The sequence below is a fragment of the Carassius auratus genome, chromosome 49 (assembly GCF_003368295.1).
Source record: "Carassius auratus strain Wakin chromosome 49, ASM336829v1, whole genome shotgun sequence".
Lineage (NCBI taxonomy): Eukaryota > Metazoa > Chordata > Actinopteri > Cypriniformes > Cyprinidae > Carassius > Carassius auratus.
Genome location: NC_039291.1, coordinates 2,179,486 through 2,199,245, shown reverse-complemented (window position 1 = coordinate 2,199,245; position 19,760 = coordinate 2,179,486). Strand labels below are relative to the sequence as shown.

Sequence of the window (19,760 nt, the reverse complement as noted above, 5' to 3'; positions counted from 1 at the left end):
AGTTCAGCTTGGGTTTGACTCAGTCTCTCCACTGCTAGGATTGTTCCCATCAGGCATTGCAGGCCACCGGTTTAGCCACATGATAATTGCAAACCCACTCCATTTGGGCTGTGCCTGCAGGCCAGTGCTCATATTACACTTGTAAAGCTGCATGGAATCATACACTGTTATTTATGTAATAGTTTGACTCCAAATTTGGTGCAGTGTTTTTTTTTTTCTTAAATAAAAGGTAGTATAATATGCACCAAATGGGTTTTTATTTGCTGAGGTTTGCGATTTTTAAGAGTTGAATGACTTTGTGAAGAAGTGAGAGGGTATGTACAGTCAGTTTTTCGCTTGCTAAGGACTCTCTCTAGCTGAGGGTTTCCAAAACGAAACATTCCCAGCTTGCGACCACTTGTGGCACTCTTTAAAATCTTGAATCTATAAGATGTGGCTGGATTATAAACAACACTTGTCTTTGAAATTTCACAGTTGGTATCGTAGCAACGCATCCAGTGGTTTTGTTGAGATATTTATAACTGTCCGACCTTAATAACGGCAGTGAAGTCTATCATTGTGACTGTCACTACAAGTCATGATCCATCAGTTGAGACTGCCTCTCACAAGTGGTGTGGGTTGTTCTGCCATGGGTTATCCGGGATCTTTTTTATATTTAATTAGATGGCCGGGTGACATTTTTAGGCATGAATGTTTTGTGGGAAACCGTTTGAGATTGCAAAATTTAAATAAGAGACAATAGATAAAGTGATTTGTTGGATTTCTGGTGTTTTTAACCATTAAACAGAAATGGTGGTGATCTGGCAAAAAAAGTGAAACTAACAACAGATTTATTGTATATATAATGTAAATATACCAAAATATATATATATAGATGTTACGCAGCACAACTGCGCAACTGAGTTCAGCTTTGATAATAAGGAAATTGGGTCTGTCCTCTGTGCTTTTCACGACCCTTGAGTGACGTGTGGATGTTCTGACCCATGAATGCTGTTCTGTCTCTTTTCAGGTCCATCTCTATTGCAGCGAGTTTGGTGGGTGAGGATGCAAAGACCAAGTTTCTAAGTAAGATGGGCCAGCTGACCACCTCAGGTGCCATGCTGGCCAATGTTTTCCAGAGAAAGAAATGAAAGCTGCTCGTGGGTGTTTGCCACGGCCCTCCACTTTCTGGGATCTCCTACTTGAAGTCAATCGTCTGCCTTTCTTTTGTTCGCCTTTCATTTGACACTGTATTTTTTAACATATTTATGTTTTTTTTTTTTCCAGCCTCCAAAGAAATTTGCACTCGTGTCAATGTTTTCTTTTTTATTATTATTATTATTATAAGAGGCTTATTTGCATCTTTTTTATTTTTTTATTTTTTTTTGCTTTTTGTTTTGTTTTTGTTTTTTTGGACTATGTGAACTTTATGAAATCGAAACAATCGTCTTGTTGTCTTTTATGTGTTACTGTGTTTCTGGAGAATATTTTCTATAAGTGTGTAAAATTGTCCAAGGGTTTTGTTTCTCTTAATTCTGATATGCTCCAACAATAAATAACTGTAAAATACAGTGAATCGAGAGAACAGTACCCATTATCATGTATATTTGATTCGTGTCATAAGATAATAAAAAGCGAAGACCACTTGTGTACTTATGTACTTCTGATTCGTTGTGTTGTCTTTTTAACTTTTTATCAAGATTGCCTGTCAGATGTTTTTTTTTTTTTTTTTGTTGGTTTCTTAGACATCTGGCTTAGTCATAATAAATCTGCGTTTAAGGACTTCTGATACAGCAAATCAGTAGCTCATTGTTTGTTCCTCATGCTATCTGGCTCCGAGGTTCATATCAGTTAATATACGCTCTTTAATGCAACTCCATTGTGCCGCATATTTAACACTGAGACAGGTGTTACTACAATAAACGCTTGGCCTTGAAAACCAATGAAAATACATGAGAACATCAAAGACCGGGCAGTTGTAGAAAAGGTTTCAAAGTTCAAGGGCCCCTTAATCACATGGTCACAGTTGGCGGGAGGAAATCCTGGCACAGTCCTACAGAAGCCTTTGTTTTGGATCATTTATTGACAGAACAAGAACGAAATTTGCATATTAATTTTAATCTTTAACTTTTTTGTTTACCTTCATCGCTAGTGTAACATTTTTTCTTTCATGTAATCCATGGTTAAAAAAACAAGAGCACTCATATTTGCATAAAATATTTTCTTAAGCTCGAGGTGACCTGCGCATGATTTGGAGCTGATCTATGGTAGTACGTGGAAATTTCATCAGCAGGGATAAGTTACTCATGAACGCGGGGCAAGAGTTGAAGAGGCCTGTGAGTCAGATGCCAGGAACATTTCCAAACCTGGAGAGAGCGCCTGCATAAAACCAAGGGAACATTCTGCCTCTCCGTGTTTTTTTATTCCTGTTGCGTTGTTGACTGAGAGCAAAACAAGATGGCAAACAGGAACTAAAAATCTTTGAGTTCCGGCAAACATGTGACTATTTTGATTGCAAATTCTGAAGGGTTTTGGAGAGTGCCAGGGATCCTCTCTCCTAAAGTTAGCAAAAACATTTTATGAATTTAGGACACAATAATCATGATTATGAGACAACTCAAAACTAGGAGATACTAAAGAGATAAAAAGTCAAAATACAATAGCCATAATCATCCTTACATGAAAACCCAAACTATGGTGCTAAATATGACACACTAAGCCATAATCATTAGATAAAGAGTGACAAAATGTTTATATTATGCGATAAAATTTCAAAATTATGAAATTGTGAAATTATGAGAAATTATAATTATGACATAAATAGTCAAAATTATGAACGCTAAAATTAAAAGCAAAAGTTAGTTTGAATTTGAAATTGTGAGACAAAATGTCTTATTACACGGCTCTGTGGAATACTTGATTCTGATTGGTCAGTCGCGACATTCCGAGGTATGTTATCCCTCGTTATTACGCGGCTCTGTGGAATACTTGATTCTGATTGGTCAGACGCGACATTCCGAGATATGTTATCCCTCGTTATTACACGGCTCTGTGGAATACTTGATTCTGATTGGTCAGACGCAACATTCCGAGGTATGTTATCCCTCGTTATTACACGACTCTGTGGAATCCTTGATTCTGATTGGTCAGACGCAACATTCCGAGGTATGTTATCCCTCGTTATTTCACGACTCTGTGGAATACTTGATTCTGATTGGTCAGACGCAACATTCCGAGGTATGTTATCCCTCGTTATTACACGGCTCAGTGGAATACTTGATTCTGATTGGTAAGTCGCGACATTCCAAGATATGTTATCCCTCGTTATTACATGGCTCTGTGGAATACTTGATTCTGATTGTACAGTCGCAACATTGCGAGGTATGTTATCCCTGGATAGCAACCTGTAAAAGCTGATAACACAGACTCATCCGGGTAACAGTGGTCACGCAGTTTTCTTGCTTGAACAATTGTTATCTTGGTGGAAGCTTTGCGTTTGTTTAGCTAATAAAATATTACAACTTGATTCAAAATGGTGTATAATTGTTTAATTATGTCATCCTGGTATCACGGACTTGCTCCTGTTTCATACAAACACAGCTGCTGCCATTTTACTACGATTGTTTTGTACGCTGTAATGGATTATAAGAGAACTAACAAACTGGTAAGGTTTTAAAACTTTTCCGTCTTAATTCTTTTATTTACTTAATTATTTTGTGGTGAAATGTTGTGTAATATGTGGTTTGCCTGCACCGTTTCCCTTAAATGTGCGTTTAGTTTGAATTTGCTGCTTCGCGTCGGGGTCCTGATCACCCTGTCTGGGTTTATTCTGTGAGAGCAACCGGCTGGATGTACATTATCCCTCACATAATTATGATAATTATACTTTTCATAGTTAACTAATAATTAGGTAATACTATTAATAATTATTGTGATTTTAATCTTGTAATTTCTACATTTGATTTAATGATTCTGGGTTAATATGTCTTATCTTTACTCAAGTTTAGCTAAATAATTTTTCAGAATCTTTTTATCTCATAATTATTACCATTTTATGTCATGATTTCATGACTACTTGTTTCATGATTTTGGCCTATTATGTCATATTTTGACTTTTTATCTCAAATATTTAGTTAAAGGGTTAGTTCACCCAAATATTAAAAGTATGTCATTAATGACTCTCATGTGTCAAACCCGTAAGACCTCAGTTCATCTTCAGAGCACAGTTTAAGATATTTTAAAATTTAGTCCGAGAGCTTTCTGTCCTTCCATTGAAAATGTATGTACGGTATATTGTCCATGTCCAGAAAGGTAATAAAAACATCTTCAAAGTTGTCCATGTGACATCAGAGGGTCAGTTAGAATTTTTTGAAGCATTGAAAATATATTGTGGTCCAAAAATAGCAAAAACTACGACTTTATTCAGCATTGTTTTCTCTTCCTGTGTCTGTTGTGAGTGCGTTCAAAACACTGTGGCTGACACTCCCAAGTCAATCTTTTGTTCGTTATCTGGCTTGGCTCGGTATTCATCTTCAGTTCTCTCTTCACAGCAGTTCAGTCAGTGTACTGTTTGAGTAAATTAATTACTCCGGGATATTGGTTTGTTTTAACTCAGAAGGAGTGTCCGCCATGTTAAAAAAGTTAACAGCTTAACTCATTTGTCGATTAATGCTCATTGGAAATGTGAACCGTTTCCAACGATTCAGTTCGATTTGGTGAACTGGTTCATGAAGATCCGGTTACACCGAGTGATTCGTTCGCGAACCGGACATCACTACACTGCAGTAAACATGCTCACAACAGACACGGAAGAGAAGACAATGCTGAATAAAGTCGTAGTTTTTGCAAATTTGTACCAAAATTTATTTTCGATGCTTCAGCAAAATCCTATCTGACCCTTTGATGTCACATGGACTACTTTGAAGATGTTTTAATTACCTTTCTGGACATGGACAATATACCGTAAATAAATTTTCAATGGAAGGACAGAAAGGTCTCAGACTAAATCTAAAATATCTTAAACTGTGTTCCGAAGATGAACGGAGGTCTTATGGGTTTGGTTTGGAGTCATTAATGACATACTTTTAATATTTGGGTGAACTAACCCTTTAAGCTTAGTTAATTATTATTAAATCTTAATTATTATTTAGTATGTCATAATTTTACTTTTTATGCAAGAATTATGACTTTTTATATCATCGTTTTCATTTTGGGTTGGTTCAGTGTTGTTGTTTTCCATGCTTGAACAATCAGTCTGTTGTGACATCTCTTCATCTGCCTGACATGACATGCATCTGCTTAGAAAGGCCTCCAGGAATTGAGGACAGTGTGTGCACCTGATTTGCATGTGGGGTGGTGCGATAGCTGCATGAAGGAAAGCGCATGGATGCCAAAACTTGCCCTTCAGCTTTCCCGATGACTGTTATTCAAAGCAGGCAGCGGTGGCTTAAAGGAAAGGCATGGCAGCGCTAGGCTTGAAAGCAAGAGGATGGTAAATTAGTGTAAAGTTCTGGCTATGTTTCAAAGCTCCGGAGAGCATCACTATCTGCCCCATTCACCCACTTAGACAGCTGCCAAGTGAGCAATTATGAGCTGACAGTTAAGCAAGATAAGAATTACAGGCAAACAACTCACAGTAGTGTGACCTTCTTTTCAGAGAGGCCACGGACTAGTGGACCATTACTTTAATCTTTAAAAGAAACATTATTTGTCATTTAACTATATGTTGACTAAACTGTGTAAGCTCCTGGACCAGAATACCAATTTGAATAAGAGCACAGTGTCCATCATTTGAGGTAAATGTGCATTTTACAGGAGAAATTAAGGTGTATCTGCTGAAACTAATGGAAAAAGAGGTGGTATTAACTATAGGCCTGCAAAATATTTAATGCACAAAATAAGGAGTTTGTCATAGTAAACACAGGAAACAGTAAACTACTGTTTTTCTTTTCGCCATAGAACTGCGACCTATCACTTCTTTACTCACAGTTGGGAGTTTATATCTGACATTTCTTCTCAGAATGTAACGTTATATATTTTCAAAAGTCGCAATTATTATTATTATTATTTTATTTTTTTATCCCATGGCGGGAACAAGCTTCCATAAGTGAGGCTATGTTCAAATGGTTGGCTATGCTAAACATTTTAAACAGTAGAATACTACAGTTTAAGTTGTCCATAAAAGTCCATAAAAAAAGTTTTAAGCTTGGCAGTCCAATTAAATTATGAACCAAGGGAGATGTTATTTAGAAAGTGGAGGGGCAAGTCAAGTGCACTACATTATGCTCGTGCTGCATGTACATTAGACTTAACTTTAGATATATGGGGTTTTAACTGTACCTCCCAACTTAAGTACAATGTATCTTCAATGCACTTTGGCTATAAGTGTAAACTAACGCGATACGTGTGCTTGACGTGGCGCAGTAAACTAAAATGCTACAGAGTTGAACACTAGTGACTGACAGTGATTGTCTTGTTAAATGAACGTCACCCGGTTTATATGTGGACGACTTTGATTACGAGAAATAGGAGGAGCGTTTGAAAAAAAAACTGAGCAGCTTCTACTTGACTGTAGTGCAGTGGAAACACAGGGACAGCAGCAGTCGAGGCGTGGGTGAGTGAATATCATGGGATATGCCCTCAGCGAATGAACTACAGCAGTCTGGAGCTTCATCCCAGAGCGCGCAGACGTCTGCTGCTGAACATCACTGGACGATACAACAGCACTGAAACTGAGACTACACGATCCTGATTTAAAGTTTAGAATAATGAGAGTGGATTTTTCTGCTAGTTGGATATTTCAAGGATGGATCACACACTTGGTTCTTGCTCTGTGCATGCAGGTAGGTTTGCTTAAGTGTTTGCAAATTATTATTAAAAAACAACTTTGTTTTTGAATTGTATGGGATTAATATAAACTTCAGCTATATTTTTGCACTCTGTTTACTGGAAACTTATTGGTCACCTCAGAGCTAAGCTGCATTATTCCCTTCTATTTATTTCAGCGCTTTGTTTTGCGGAACCGTGTTGTGTACATTTAGCGCTTGAGTTACGATTTGTGAATGACCCGTTCTTCGAGTCTTTTGAGTCGGACCTTTGCAATGAATCTCAAAAACCTGATCGCTTCGTTCGATCTGACTGAATCGCCCCAAACTGTTCTCGTGTCAACAAGTTAGCGTACTTTCAACTCTTTCGGACAAGTCCAGTTCGTAATGATCAAGATTCGGTAATATAGTAGTGAACTGAATTGACTAAAGGGGCGAAAAGTAAGCGGAAATGTTTAAAATATAACGTTAACTAATAATGCAAATAAATGTTTGTGACTTTGACTGTTTTGTCAGCACGCGCACTAAACGAATTGGTTTATTTTACTGATGTGAATTAATTTATTAACATTTTAACATTATTAAATCTAAGATTAATTATGGCCGCAACAAACTAAACACATTAATTACAGTGCGAATGATGACGAATTATGAATTTATGAATATTTTTAAACGGCTCATTGATATGAACTGTTCAAAAGAACCGCCTCGCGGAAATAGACATCCTGTCACAAATTTAGTCTGTTGCTTAAAATTGAGAAGACATACCTGGACAAAAGTGTTCTCTAGGCTGACCGCTAACTAGGTTTTGAGACACATCCCCACTCTGTTCATCCCTGTCAGATTTTTTGTACACTTTGAGGGTAACTCCATGGATATGTGTGTTTTTGGCATTGTGCTTTTTCATGATGGTGTGCAGTTTTTTTTTTTTTTTTTATAAATAAGAGATCAATAAATCTTCCTGCCTAATGTAAACTTGATACTCATCAAATGTAAATTATCATTACATTCCCAGGAATGGAGTAAAACTCCAACTCAAAACTCCCAAACTCTCAAAAACTTTTGTTCCATGCAAACATTTCTGGGAAAACCCCTTATATTGGAGTTTGACAACATCTATTATATTCAGGTTTTGTGGAATTAGCAAATTTTACAGTTTTTATTTTTCTTTGTCAGCCAATTTTCATTCATATTTTCACTCATTCAGTTGTTTTTCTGAGTTATCTAATGTTAAATCAGGCCAAAGGTTTTCTCATGTTCTCTTCTGCATCACATGCAGCTCCGAAGATGTAGTTGCCAGGTTGTGTTTTGTTGAACTAATTAAAAGCTAAATTATTTATAAATGACTTTAATTTATATATTCACAGTCAGAATACAGTAACACAACATTGTTATCTAAATGCAAAGCAGATCACATGAGTTGACTGAACTGAGTCATTAGAACTGAGTTATCTAAGTGCTTCTGTTATATTCAGTGAGATCCTGTGAGAACAGATTTCTCTCTGTCCAGTGCATATTTTCTAACATATAATTTTTCAGGGCGTCACTGACCATGATCTTATATATTTAGTCAATGAAAATATGTTTTGTTGCCCGAGTATAGCCTTACATTCAAATGTAGAGGATCAGAAATGACCTCTGGACATTCCTTTGGGTTTCCTGTGTTTTTTCACACGTGTCATCAAAAGGTCTTAAGGTCCTTCAGCAGTGCTACAAAAACCCTCAGAATTTCATCTTTAACTATTATATAAAATCTTAATAGAACCAAAGAGGAGAATATTTTCAAGTACTCAATTTATTGAAAGTTTATTGTAATGTATTGTGTTTTAAATTTAAAGGTGATTTCAATTAAAAAAAAGACATACACTGCAGTAGGAGTATATATATATATATATATATATATATATATATATATATATATATATATATATATATTCCTACTGCAGTGTATAAATGTCTTTTTTTATTGAAATCATATATATATATATATATATATATATATATATATATATATATATATATATAATGTGTATATAGTACAGAGTTTCATGTACATCAAGGAAGACAGGACACAATTTGTTTCATCATTTGAATAAATTGGGTTTTCTTCCTGATGAATATCTGTTTTAGTGAAGTAAACTAGTCCCGTGTTTAGACAAAACTTGTTGTCATCAACAAATCTGATAAGGAAATCTTATTTCCTCGTGAATTTCCAAGATACCCACGGATTTTTCCAACTGGAATGATGGATAAATCCATTGATCCATGATCAATCCAGGAAACCTGAATAGGAAAATGTTTACTTCTGCTTTTTTTTTTCTTTAGAGGGATAAAGAAAGCTTTTGTATTTCATAAATTTTCTTCTGTAGTCCCTATACAAACAATATTTCTCTTCAATTTATATCATTTGAAAATATATGTTGGCTAGAATACAGAAAACTTAGGCTTGAAAGCAATTTATTTTTCAATGGACATTAAAAAGATGAATTTAAGCATTATTTTTTTACCTATTTTAACAATCTACAAATAAACATCTGGTACTTCATCCAAGTCCTATTCACCTCCATGACAGCCCAGTATGCTGAGCTTGGCACTATTTTTCTTTTTTATTGTCTTTTACATGAGTGACAGCTAGATTTTCTCAGATTTGCACTGAATTAAAGGATTGCATTTATTTCTGCCCTGCTGTTAAACCGTGGAATGCTTCTGTGGTATCTGGAGGGTTGTGGGTGGTGTTCTTTGCTTTTCTTCTTGCCTTTTTATTCCTCTAAGTTGGGCAGTAGCCCCTCACCATACACTTACTCCTCTACTCTTTCAATCCCTGATGCTTTTACCACTCAAATGATCCTTATCTATCTGTCCGTCATAAACATGTGTTGCTGTTGATGTGACTTGTTGCTGTAGTCTGGCCTTACGTTTTGTCATTTAGCAGATACTTTTATCAAAAATGACTTTTAAATGAGGAACATCACAAACAAGAGCTAATGCATTTGTTTAACCTTTGTTGTAACTCTTAATTTTAGGCAGGACTGGCCATGATCTGCCAACAAAATGAATATGAGCACAACGGGGGATGCTGCGGAAAATGTGAACCAGGTGAGCAGAAATACAGACTAGTTAATTATAGTATGTAGGAGACACTATAAAACAAACCATACATTCATTTTATGCTGTGGGAGTGAAGCCTGTCTGGGAAAAATAAGATCAGGTCTAAATCAGCTCATTTTTTCCCATTTAAAAAGCAGAAGGATAAGAAAAAGAGGAAGAGGCCTACACACACCCAAACGAACTATAACTTAACTTCCACTATAAAAGTCACAAGAATATCCTCTTTCTCATTATGCCTTCACTGACCTTTTTTGATGACTTAAAGAGCAAACACATTTACATCTTTAGATGGGCAACTTATTGCATGATTTTTCTTTGCATGTAGGGAAATACGTTTTTGCCCATTGCGACGGCAGCTCGAGCACAAAGTGCCGCGTTTGTGGCCTTGAAGAATACCAGCCGCACTGGAACAGTGACACTAAATGTATTCCTCAGAAGTTCTGCGACGAGGGTCAGTGTCACATAATGTGTGTAAAGAAAGAATGTTGTTTCATTTTGCATTATATTTTGACACCATGCACCAATCCTTCTCTACAGGTAAAGGATTTAACCGCACTCGTTTACACAACCCTACAGCGGATGAACCTTGTCAGTGCAAGCAGGGTTTCCACTGCTCTCTGATCAACTGCGAATACTGTGAGGCCATTCAAAAATGTCCTGCAGGAGAAGGAATCGTAATGGGGGGTAAGAGCTTGTGGTGACTCCACATTGATATGGTTGTTCATGACATGAAGGTGAGCATAGTGACGAAAAAAGTGACATGACATTCAGCCAAGTATGGTGACCCATACTCAGAATTCGTGCTCTGCATTTAACCTATCCAAAGTGCACACACACACACAGAGCAGTGAACACACACACTGTGAACATACACCCGGAGCAGTGGGCAGCCATTTATGCTGCGGTACCCAGGGAGCAGTTGGGGGTTCAGTGCCTTGCTCAAGGGCAAGTCGTGGTATTGCCGGCCCGAGATTCGAACCCACAACCCTAGGGTTAGGAGACAAACTCTAACCACTAGACTCCCAATCGACTCCAACTAGACTCCCAATCGACTCCCCCTAGACTCCCCATCGACTCCCCATAGACTCCCCATCAACTCCCCCCTAGACTCCCAATCGACTCCCCCTAGACTCCCCATCGACTACCCCCCCCCCTAGACTCCCCATCTACTCCCCCTAGACTCCCAATCGACTCTCCCCTAGACTCCCCATCGACTCCCCCTAGACTCCCAATCGACTCTCCTCTAGACTCCCCATCGACTCCCCCTAGACTCCCCATCGACTACCCCCCCTAGACTCCCCATCGACTACCCCCCCTAGACTCCCCATCTACTCCCCCTAGACTCCCCATCTACTCCGCTTAGACTCCCCATCGACTCCCCCTAGACTCCCAATCGACTCCCCCCTAGACTCCCAATCGACTCCCCCCTAGACTCCCCATCTACTCCCCCTAGACTCCCAATCGACTCCCCCTAGACTCCCCATCAACCCCCCCCACACTCCCCCTAGACTCCCCATCGACTACCCCCCCTAGACTCCCCATCTACTCCCCCTAGACTCCCCACCTACTCCCCCTAGACTCCCCACCTACTCCCCCTAGACTCCCCATCGATTCCGCCTAGACTCCCCATCGACCCCCCCCCCCCAGACTCCCCATCTACTCCCCCTAGACTCCCCACCTACTCCCCCTAGACTCCCTATCGATTCTGCCTAGACTCCCCATCGACCCCCCCCCCCAGACTCCCCACCTACTCCCCCTAGACTCCCCACCTACTCCCCCTAGACTCCCCATCTACTCCCCCTAGACTCCCCATCGACTACCCCCCCCCAGACTCCCCATCGATTCCGCCTAGACTCCCCATCGACCGCCCCCCCCCCCAGACTCCCCATCTACTCCCCCTAGACTCCCAATCGACTCCGCTTAGACTCCCCATCGACTCCCCATAGAATGATAGAATTTTAATTTAAGGGTGAACTATCCCTGTCATAAGCTTATTTAGAAGTTTGAAGTTGGATCATTAATCATATGTCTTATAGATTGATGAAGTGTACCCGTAATTGAGAGTGCAGTAAATCAGTGGCCGTTCCAGCTCTGTGGTTTGGAGCACAAGGTTTAGAGCCAGATGGAAAGGAACACTATAATACAGTTTACAGAAATGGATCTGGACACACTGTCGTTTACTTTTTAACTTTAGCATCTTGACATTCACACTGTAATTAAAATTAAAAGACATCACAAGGCTTTCTGTAGACCATCTCTGCGTATATGCTCTAGCTATCCGTCATAGATAGATAGATAGATAGTGGCCGGATGGATGGATGGATAGATGTATAGTCAGACTGAGTGATAGATAGATAGATAGATAGATAATGGTATATAGAATGGTAGATAGAACGATGGATTATAGATTTATAGAATGTTAAATAAGGATATATTATTTGAATGTGTTTAGTTCAGAAATCTCTCTCTGTCTATAATTCTTTATCGCTCTCTTCATTTTAGAGACGGGCAGAGCTTCCTGTGTACCTTGTCAATATGGATATTTCTCAGATTCCATATCAATAGAAGCCTGCAAGAAATGGACAGAGTGAGTATGCCCTTTAATCTAAGCTTAAAAACTCAATACAATAACAACTCCACAGGTTTGACAACAGCTGCGAGTGTGTGCCACAAACATGCCTGTCCTCTGAGTCACACACACACACAATTGTTCTTTAAAAGGACTCATTTGCAAAGTCACAGCTCTCATTCTCACAGGCGTTGTTTGTCTAGGGAAGGTCTCAGGCATGCTCGGTCATTTTTTAAAGCCCCCGCAGTCTTACCGCACTGTGGCATTATGATTAATTTCTCCACCACTTCCTCTAGAAAGAGCCCCTTTTCTTTTTGCTCTTTGTGTTTGTGCTTCCTCGTAGAAGAGAAAATCAGACTGTTTGGCTGCCCTCTTTTGATACGTCTAATTCTATTCTTGATATATCTAATTCTTTCCAGTTGTAAAGCTATCGGCAAGACCGAGAAACAGCCAGGAAGCTCTAAGACAGATGTGGTGTGTGGAGTCCATTCTCCTGGTAGGTTATTTAAAATGTTTATGTTCGGCCTCAAAATATGCATGGGTACTGCAGAACTAGTGAAGCTCAATACAGTGATTGAAATGATAAAAATATCCTCTGTAATACCCTCTATAATGATCTGAATAACTGAGAAGCTTCACAAAGCGGTGTGATGAATAAACCTCCTCATCCTCCTCAGGCATGACACCCTGGGTGCTGGTGGCCATCCTCGCGGTCATCATTGTGGTGTCCCTGGTTGTTCTCTTCTTGTTTTGCTGCAAGGATAAGCTGAACTTCCTCTCAGGTAAAATTAGTTTGACATTTTTGTGGTAGGTTCTTGTCTATGTTGTTGATTAAAGCTTATTTTCTGACACCACAGTAAATCTACGCACTTGCGTCCAAAACCTGAAAGGAAGTAGGAACCAACAGGTAAGTAAGAATCTGAAAACTGTAAGCTTTTTAAAACAATGGATTCTGATTGGCTGTCAATGTTTTTATCATTCATCAGCTGGAAAAAAAAATATTCTGAAAGCGATTTCAACAATATAATTCTTCGGTTATTGTTATAGTTGAGGTGTAGACTGCCCTGTTATCATAGAATTATAATGATTATTAACCCTCATAATGCATTAAAAATCTGTATTGTATTTTTATATTTTATATTTATATTTATATTTATATTTTATTTTTTATTTTATCATTATTTTAAATTGATGTTTATTAAAATAGTTATTTTATACATTTTATGAATTTGAATGCAGATTTTTTTTTTACTAAAACCATACTGTATCTGATCAGCAACTTCTCATTAATGAGTGAATGTTAAAATAAATAAAGTTTCGAATGTTACCTTGCTATTACATTGTTTTTACTTTATTTACCCAGCTTTTTTAAATAAATAAAAAAACTGAGAAAAAAAAAATGATGAAAAAAATCTGAAATTATTTTAGAAAAAAAAAACAATGATTCAAAGTATATTGACTTTTTCAAAATTTATAGTACTTTATTTGAATTTATCAGTGTATGAAATTTATATGTATATAATCTGTTTTACCAGTTTTAACCTAATTTGAATTCATAGAATTTAATTAAATTCCTTTGACTTCATAACTCATCATTGCTCAAAACCAGCTTTTTTTTTTAGAAGGGTTTATGCATCTCTTCTGGGTCAGAATGAACCCAATTGCATGATGAGTGCTAAAACATTATAGTTATTGATATAGTTAACATACTTATTGTAACCAGCTTTCCTTCTTTTAGGAGACTGGGACTTCATACCACTGTGGCAACGGTCCACAAACCCTCCCTCTGATTTGCCAAGAACTAACTCCCCCAGAGCCCCTGATCACACATCCCAGCGCCCAATTAACCATTCTTGATGAAACCTCGACTTCCACGGACCGCGAGCAGGACCAGGACCGAGCCGAAACCTCATCGGGCAGCTCCAGCGAGGACTCCGGAGTTGGATCTGTGTCTCCTCTGTCAGGCAGCTCCTGCAGCTGTGCGCTTCCCTTGAAGGAGCCCATGGAGGTCGGAGAGAACGAGGACTGCAGTCAGCTGGTGGCCACGGGTTTGGCGACATGCTGCTCCTGCAGGACAGGAGACGCCATTGGAGAAAACAGGCAGACCGTCGACCTGAAAGAACCTCTGCTGTGTGAGAGCTGCTCGTCAGACGTCCTGCCAGCCTGCGATCACGTGGGTCTGCAGCGCTCCCAGGAACTCTGTCTGGACTATAGCAGCCCTGCCGGCAAAGAAGCCATGTCAGAGATGAGAGGCATCTATGGAGAGAGAGGTCCGGTTGAAGAGCTGTATAGACAGAACGAACCTTGTTGCTGCAGCATAGACTCCACCACCGTCCCACCTCTGTCATCGGTCAGCTCTAATGAACAGGGCCTTTCACTGATCCACAGCGGTGACCACAAACTGTCGGACCCCGATGCAGACTTCCAGAACCAGTGCTCAGAATCCACTCTCACATCTGGTAAGACATTATCACATGCAAAAATAGTGACAAAACATACGAAAAGCTGTCTGTGCGTCTGAGGCATTTGAAGCTGTTGCTTCATAGTGAAGTGCACGCGAATCTGTTAAACTCATTTAGCACGTGTTTGTTCCAGATTTACAAGCACTGACCATGCGATTCTGTTTTAATTGGACAAATATGGTATGATATGATGTGAAACATTGGAGACGATCAAAGTCATGACGTCAGAATAGCAGGTGGAAATCATTTCCATCTCAGTGCTTTGATCGTGAAACAGCTGGCCAAGCCAACAAACTAGCAGCACGCCATTGTATCAGCTGATGTGTTGCACTGGTTTTCTGGCCAAATATCACGTTTCTACACTGATGGATCCCTTATGTAAACTTTTAAAAGTGCTAGAAAACAGACATTATTAAATATTAATCTTTATTTACCAATAGGAGTAGCAACTAATCAATAGAGTAACTATTAATTAAAGATTATATAAATAATACAATTTGTTATAATTTTGTGTGTGTGTGTGTATATACACTTGTTTGTATAAATAACTAATATATAAAAATTAGGGGTGTAACGATACGCGTATTCGTATTGAACCGTTCGGTACGACGCTTTCGGTTCGGTACGCGGTACGCATTATGTATACCGAACGGTTCGTTGTCGTAATTAATTATATTTGGAAAAAAAAAAAAAAAAGAGAGAGATAGAAATATAATGATATGCGTTCAACAAGGTAGCCCAATAACCCAAACAACGTAACAGGCAACGCCCCTGACACTCCCGAAGAAGAAAAAAACACCATCTTATATGTTTATGTTAGGCTACTCAGCAGGCGCTCGCTCACTCAGTACGCGCTGAAGGCTCGTTGCAAAATAGCCAATGCGTTTAACAGACTAGAAATGAGAAGATCCTCCAATAACCAACAGGTCTGGTGTTTGGGTGCACTTTGGATTCCCTTTAAGCTATAATGGTGATGGCAAGAGAGTGGTGGATAAAAAAACAACGGTATGTCGCATCTGCAACATGACAGGGTACACCAGCGGGAATAAAAAAAAAAAAAAAAAAAAAAAAAAACACTGGGATATATGCGTCAGTACTATCTGGGAAAAGACGAAAAAAAGGAGAAACATGCACGCAGCAAACTATCCCTGCAGCATTTAGACACTATAGCTTACAGGGAATCCAACCCAAACACCAGACCTGTTGGTTATTTTAGGATCTTATATTTCTGGTCTGTTAAATGCATTAGACATTTTGCAACGAGCCTTCAGCGCGTGCTGAGTGAGCGAGCGCCTTAGGGGCCGTTCACATATCGCGCCTAAAAACGCATGGAAAACGCTAAGCACGTCTTTCTCCTCCTTTCCAAAGCGCTCGGGCAGAAGCGCTCATGAGGCGTCTGTCTTTGATAAGCAACAATGACGTGCTCTCTCCATGAGACGCGGAAATTTCAGCGAAGGATAAATGGATTTGCAGCTCTAAAAATCGCTTGCAGTAGCTCTGCTACTAAATTTATTTCAAAATTGCAATCCATATACAACTATGATCAGCTGTTCCTTCATCTTGGCTGAGCTCTCAACCTTGTTACGGGAAAGGATGAAGCTGATTGGTTGGTTCTTGTCACATGACCCGCGGTGCGCTTGCGGCATTCTGAAAAGTTGAGATGTTTTTACATTTTGCTGTATCTAAAACGTATCGAACCGAACCGAACCGAACCGTGACATCAGTGTATCGTATCGAACCGAACCGTGAATTTTGTGAACCGTTACACCCCTAATAAAAATATTAAATATATATATATAATCTAATATAACCTATATAAAATATTTGAACGCTATATATTTATAAATTATAAATATAAATGTATTAATATGGGGGATACGATGCAAGGATTCATTAAAACTCTTAAAAGTGACAGTAAATGATACAATAAAAAACAATTTTAAGTTAAAGTTTGAAACTTTTGAGCTTCCAATTCATCAAAGAATCCTGTATCCACAAAACCAGTAAGCAGCACAATTGTATTCAATATTGATAATGATAAGAAATGTTTCTTCAGCAGCAGATCAGCATATCAGAATTATTTCTTTAAGGTTCACGTGACACTGAAGACAATTCATGAAAATTCAGCTTGGCCATCACATTATTTTAAATTTAAATTTAAATGTATTTAAAATACATTTTTCATAGTCATGAAAATAAAGAAAACTCTTTGAATGAGAAGGTGTGTACATATATATATATACACAAATAACTCATACTAAATAAATGAAAAACAACAAAAATTCAAATGAAAACGGAGAATGTAGAAATAACTAAAAGCTAAGACTGTATAGACATTAAAAGAAGACAGAAGAAAAAAATGACAAAAACACAAAACAAAATATAAAAATGGCAAAATAACAGTAAAACCTAAAAAAAACTATATAGATGCATTAAAACTAATAAAAATGTTGAAAACACAAAACAAAATTACTATAACTAAATGAAAATGAAAACTGAAAATATAAAAAAACTCTGAAAATAAATAAAACCTAATGAAAACTTATAAAACATATATATGTATAGTTTATACATAAAAAAACTAATAAAAAGTAACAAAATTACTAAAACTAAAAATGTAAACAAAAAATGAAAATAACAAAAACAAAAAAAATTACAAAAAATTTAACTAAATGAAAATTTTTAATATATAAATTAACTAAAACCTAAAACTTAATAATATAGACATTAAAAAACTAATAAAAATGACAAAACAACAAAATTACTAAAACCTTTAACTAAAATAAAAATAAAAACAGAAGTTAACACAAACTGCAATAGTACATCAGTGTTGCTAAAATAACACTGGCGTTAATTCGTCTCCAGGAAAGGAATATTATGATACTTAGTTAATGTAAATATAGTAGATATTTCTGCCACCATCCACTAACACTGGTTCTAACTTGTTGTCTATTTTTGGCAGGTCAGGTGACAGGAAACAACAACACTACTTTTATCTCCAGCGGGCAGGTGATGAACTTCAGCGGTGAGGTCATCGTGGTGTACGTCAGTCAAACGTCCCTGGGGAGCAGCGAAGGAGCAGACGAACCCTTCAGCTGCCCGGTTCAGGAACAATCCAACGATGACAGTTTTCAAAGTGAGCCCAAATCTAACAAAACCACAACACCGCAGGCCAAGAGCCGGAACGGACAGCTGGAAAAACACCTGCCCGTGCAGGAAATGACCAACGACTGCTCCTGGCAGAAATAAAAAGCAGCAAACATTTCCTACTAGACTGGAATTGACTTTGTCTCTTTTTCAAATGATTCTCATTGGTTAATGACGGGCATTCGACAGCCCGTATAGCAACTAGAGTGCTATTTCATGAAAAATGCTGTGCATTTGTTTATATCGTATAAATGAGCTACTTCTTTTCGGTTTTGCGGTTTCAGCTTTGAGAGGATCTCGCCGATGCTATAATGATCGGATGACAGTAAAAGTCAAGAACATTGACCCCAGAATGTCTCATTTTCAGACAAACTCTATGTTGAGGAGCCAAATAAAGAGCGGCTTGGTGCGACAAGAAGCCGAACTCGGGCCAAAGACGATGAAAACCCAGCCAGATAAAGCACAAACACATCCACCACAACACAACCACCGTGTTTTTCACCGTCCCTTTCTCGTGGCCTTCTGAAATTAAGCAATCATACCGTACCTGATTGCAAGAACCATTTTAGGATGATGGTTAAAAGTTAGTAAAGTGGAAATGAGAAATGGGGATGCTGATTTGTGGTGTCTGTATTTTCTAAATAGCGTAATTTGTAAATGTTAATCATTTTTTGGGTTATTTATCGTGCTGATTTTGTGCCTGGCAAGTCAGTCTGACTGGAGCAGAATATCACAAACATTATTCACAAGCATTCAATGTAAATCAACTTTCGGAGACATGAGTAGTGATTTTCTCCACCCATTACTGTAAATAAAGCTTGTTTGTATGAAAACATTTCTTTCCCTTAAATGAGAGTGTGATGGTATGAGAAAGGAATTTGGGTTAGTGATAAGCAGTGTTTATTGCTTGTGCATCACTAACCACATGTGTGGTAAAACCTCTGTATTCGAGTAAAACCAATGTTGACATAAAGCCTTCATAAATAGCGGTGAATGGCTACCAGCTGTCGCGAGCTCAATGCAAACATGTACTCAGGAGCGCAATGTTTAGCCACTTGAGGTGAGAATTCCACCAAAGGCTGCTGGATGTTTAGCCGTGATTGGAATAATCACGAGTCTGCGATGGCAACAGAAACAAACACCGAGTTCTGTCTGTTTTTAATGTGTGGTTCTGCTCAGAGAGCCGGCTTCAGGCACGCTTGGTGACGCGTGACTAGCGATGGCTGTTGAGTTGTCCTGCCATCTAGTGGAATGCTACTGAATCCTGAAGGCAAATCCATTTACAAAAAAATAATAAACATGACAAAGACAAAATGTTGTTTTCGAAATTCATTTGTATGCTTTTGAAATTGATGTATAAATTATAAATATTATTTGAAAAAAAAAAAATCTCAATATTGGAGTAAAACGTGTTCAATTCCAATTCGTTTTTTTTGTGTAAAATGTAAATGTTTTTTTTTAATTTGTAATTTGTGTTGTTCATAATAAATGCACATGCATGTAAATATACATGTAGATGAAATATGCATGTACATTAAATAATTAGACAACAGTATATGTTTTTAATATGTATTTGTTTATTGAGATATTTCAGTTATTTTTGTATTATTATTCCTATATAACCATTTAAACATTTGGGGTTGGGCAGATATACATACACTGATTTAGTGT

General features: G+C 38.0%; 2 protein-coding genes across 8 annotated transcripts in view; both read left to right on the top strand.

Annotated features, from left to right (window-relative positions):
• The window catches only part of LOC113066029 (lisH domain and HEAT repeat-containing protein KIAA1468 homolog), a 40,272-nt gene extending 38,633 nt beyond the window's left edge, over positions 1-1,639 (top strand). For 5 of the 7 annotated variants that reach the window (XM_026237597.1, XM_026237598.1, XM_026237596.1 and 2 more), the window contains one exon: positions 1,010-1,215. In XM_026237597.1, coding sequence (XP_026093382.1) covers positions 1,010-1,130 — 121 coding nt within the window. In that variant the 3' untranslated portion in view covers positions 1,131-1,215. Of the gene's footprint in view, positions 1-1,009 lie in introns of all 7 variants that reach the window. The other 2 variants (XR_003279112.1, XM_026237602.1) reach the window with 1 other exon arrangement.
• Positions 1,640-6,541: 4,902 nt separating this feature from the next.
• On the top strand, positions 6,542-19,399 carry LOC113066028 (tumor necrosis factor receptor superfamily member 11A). The gene is made up of 10 exons (XM_026237595.1): positions 6,542-6,821; positions 9,827-9,899; positions 10,237-10,362; positions 10,449-10,595; positions 12,414-12,498; positions 12,900-12,976; positions 13,158-13,262; positions 13,338-13,387; positions 14,219-14,939; positions 17,905-19,399. Exons 1-10 carry the CDS (start codon positions 6,747-6,749, stop codon positions 18,189-18,191), a joined length of 1,746 nt encoding a protein of 581 aa, XP_026093380.1. The 5' UTR covers positions 6,542-6,746; the 3' UTR covers positions 18,192-19,399.
• Positions 19,400-19,760: the final 361 nt, after the last annotated feature.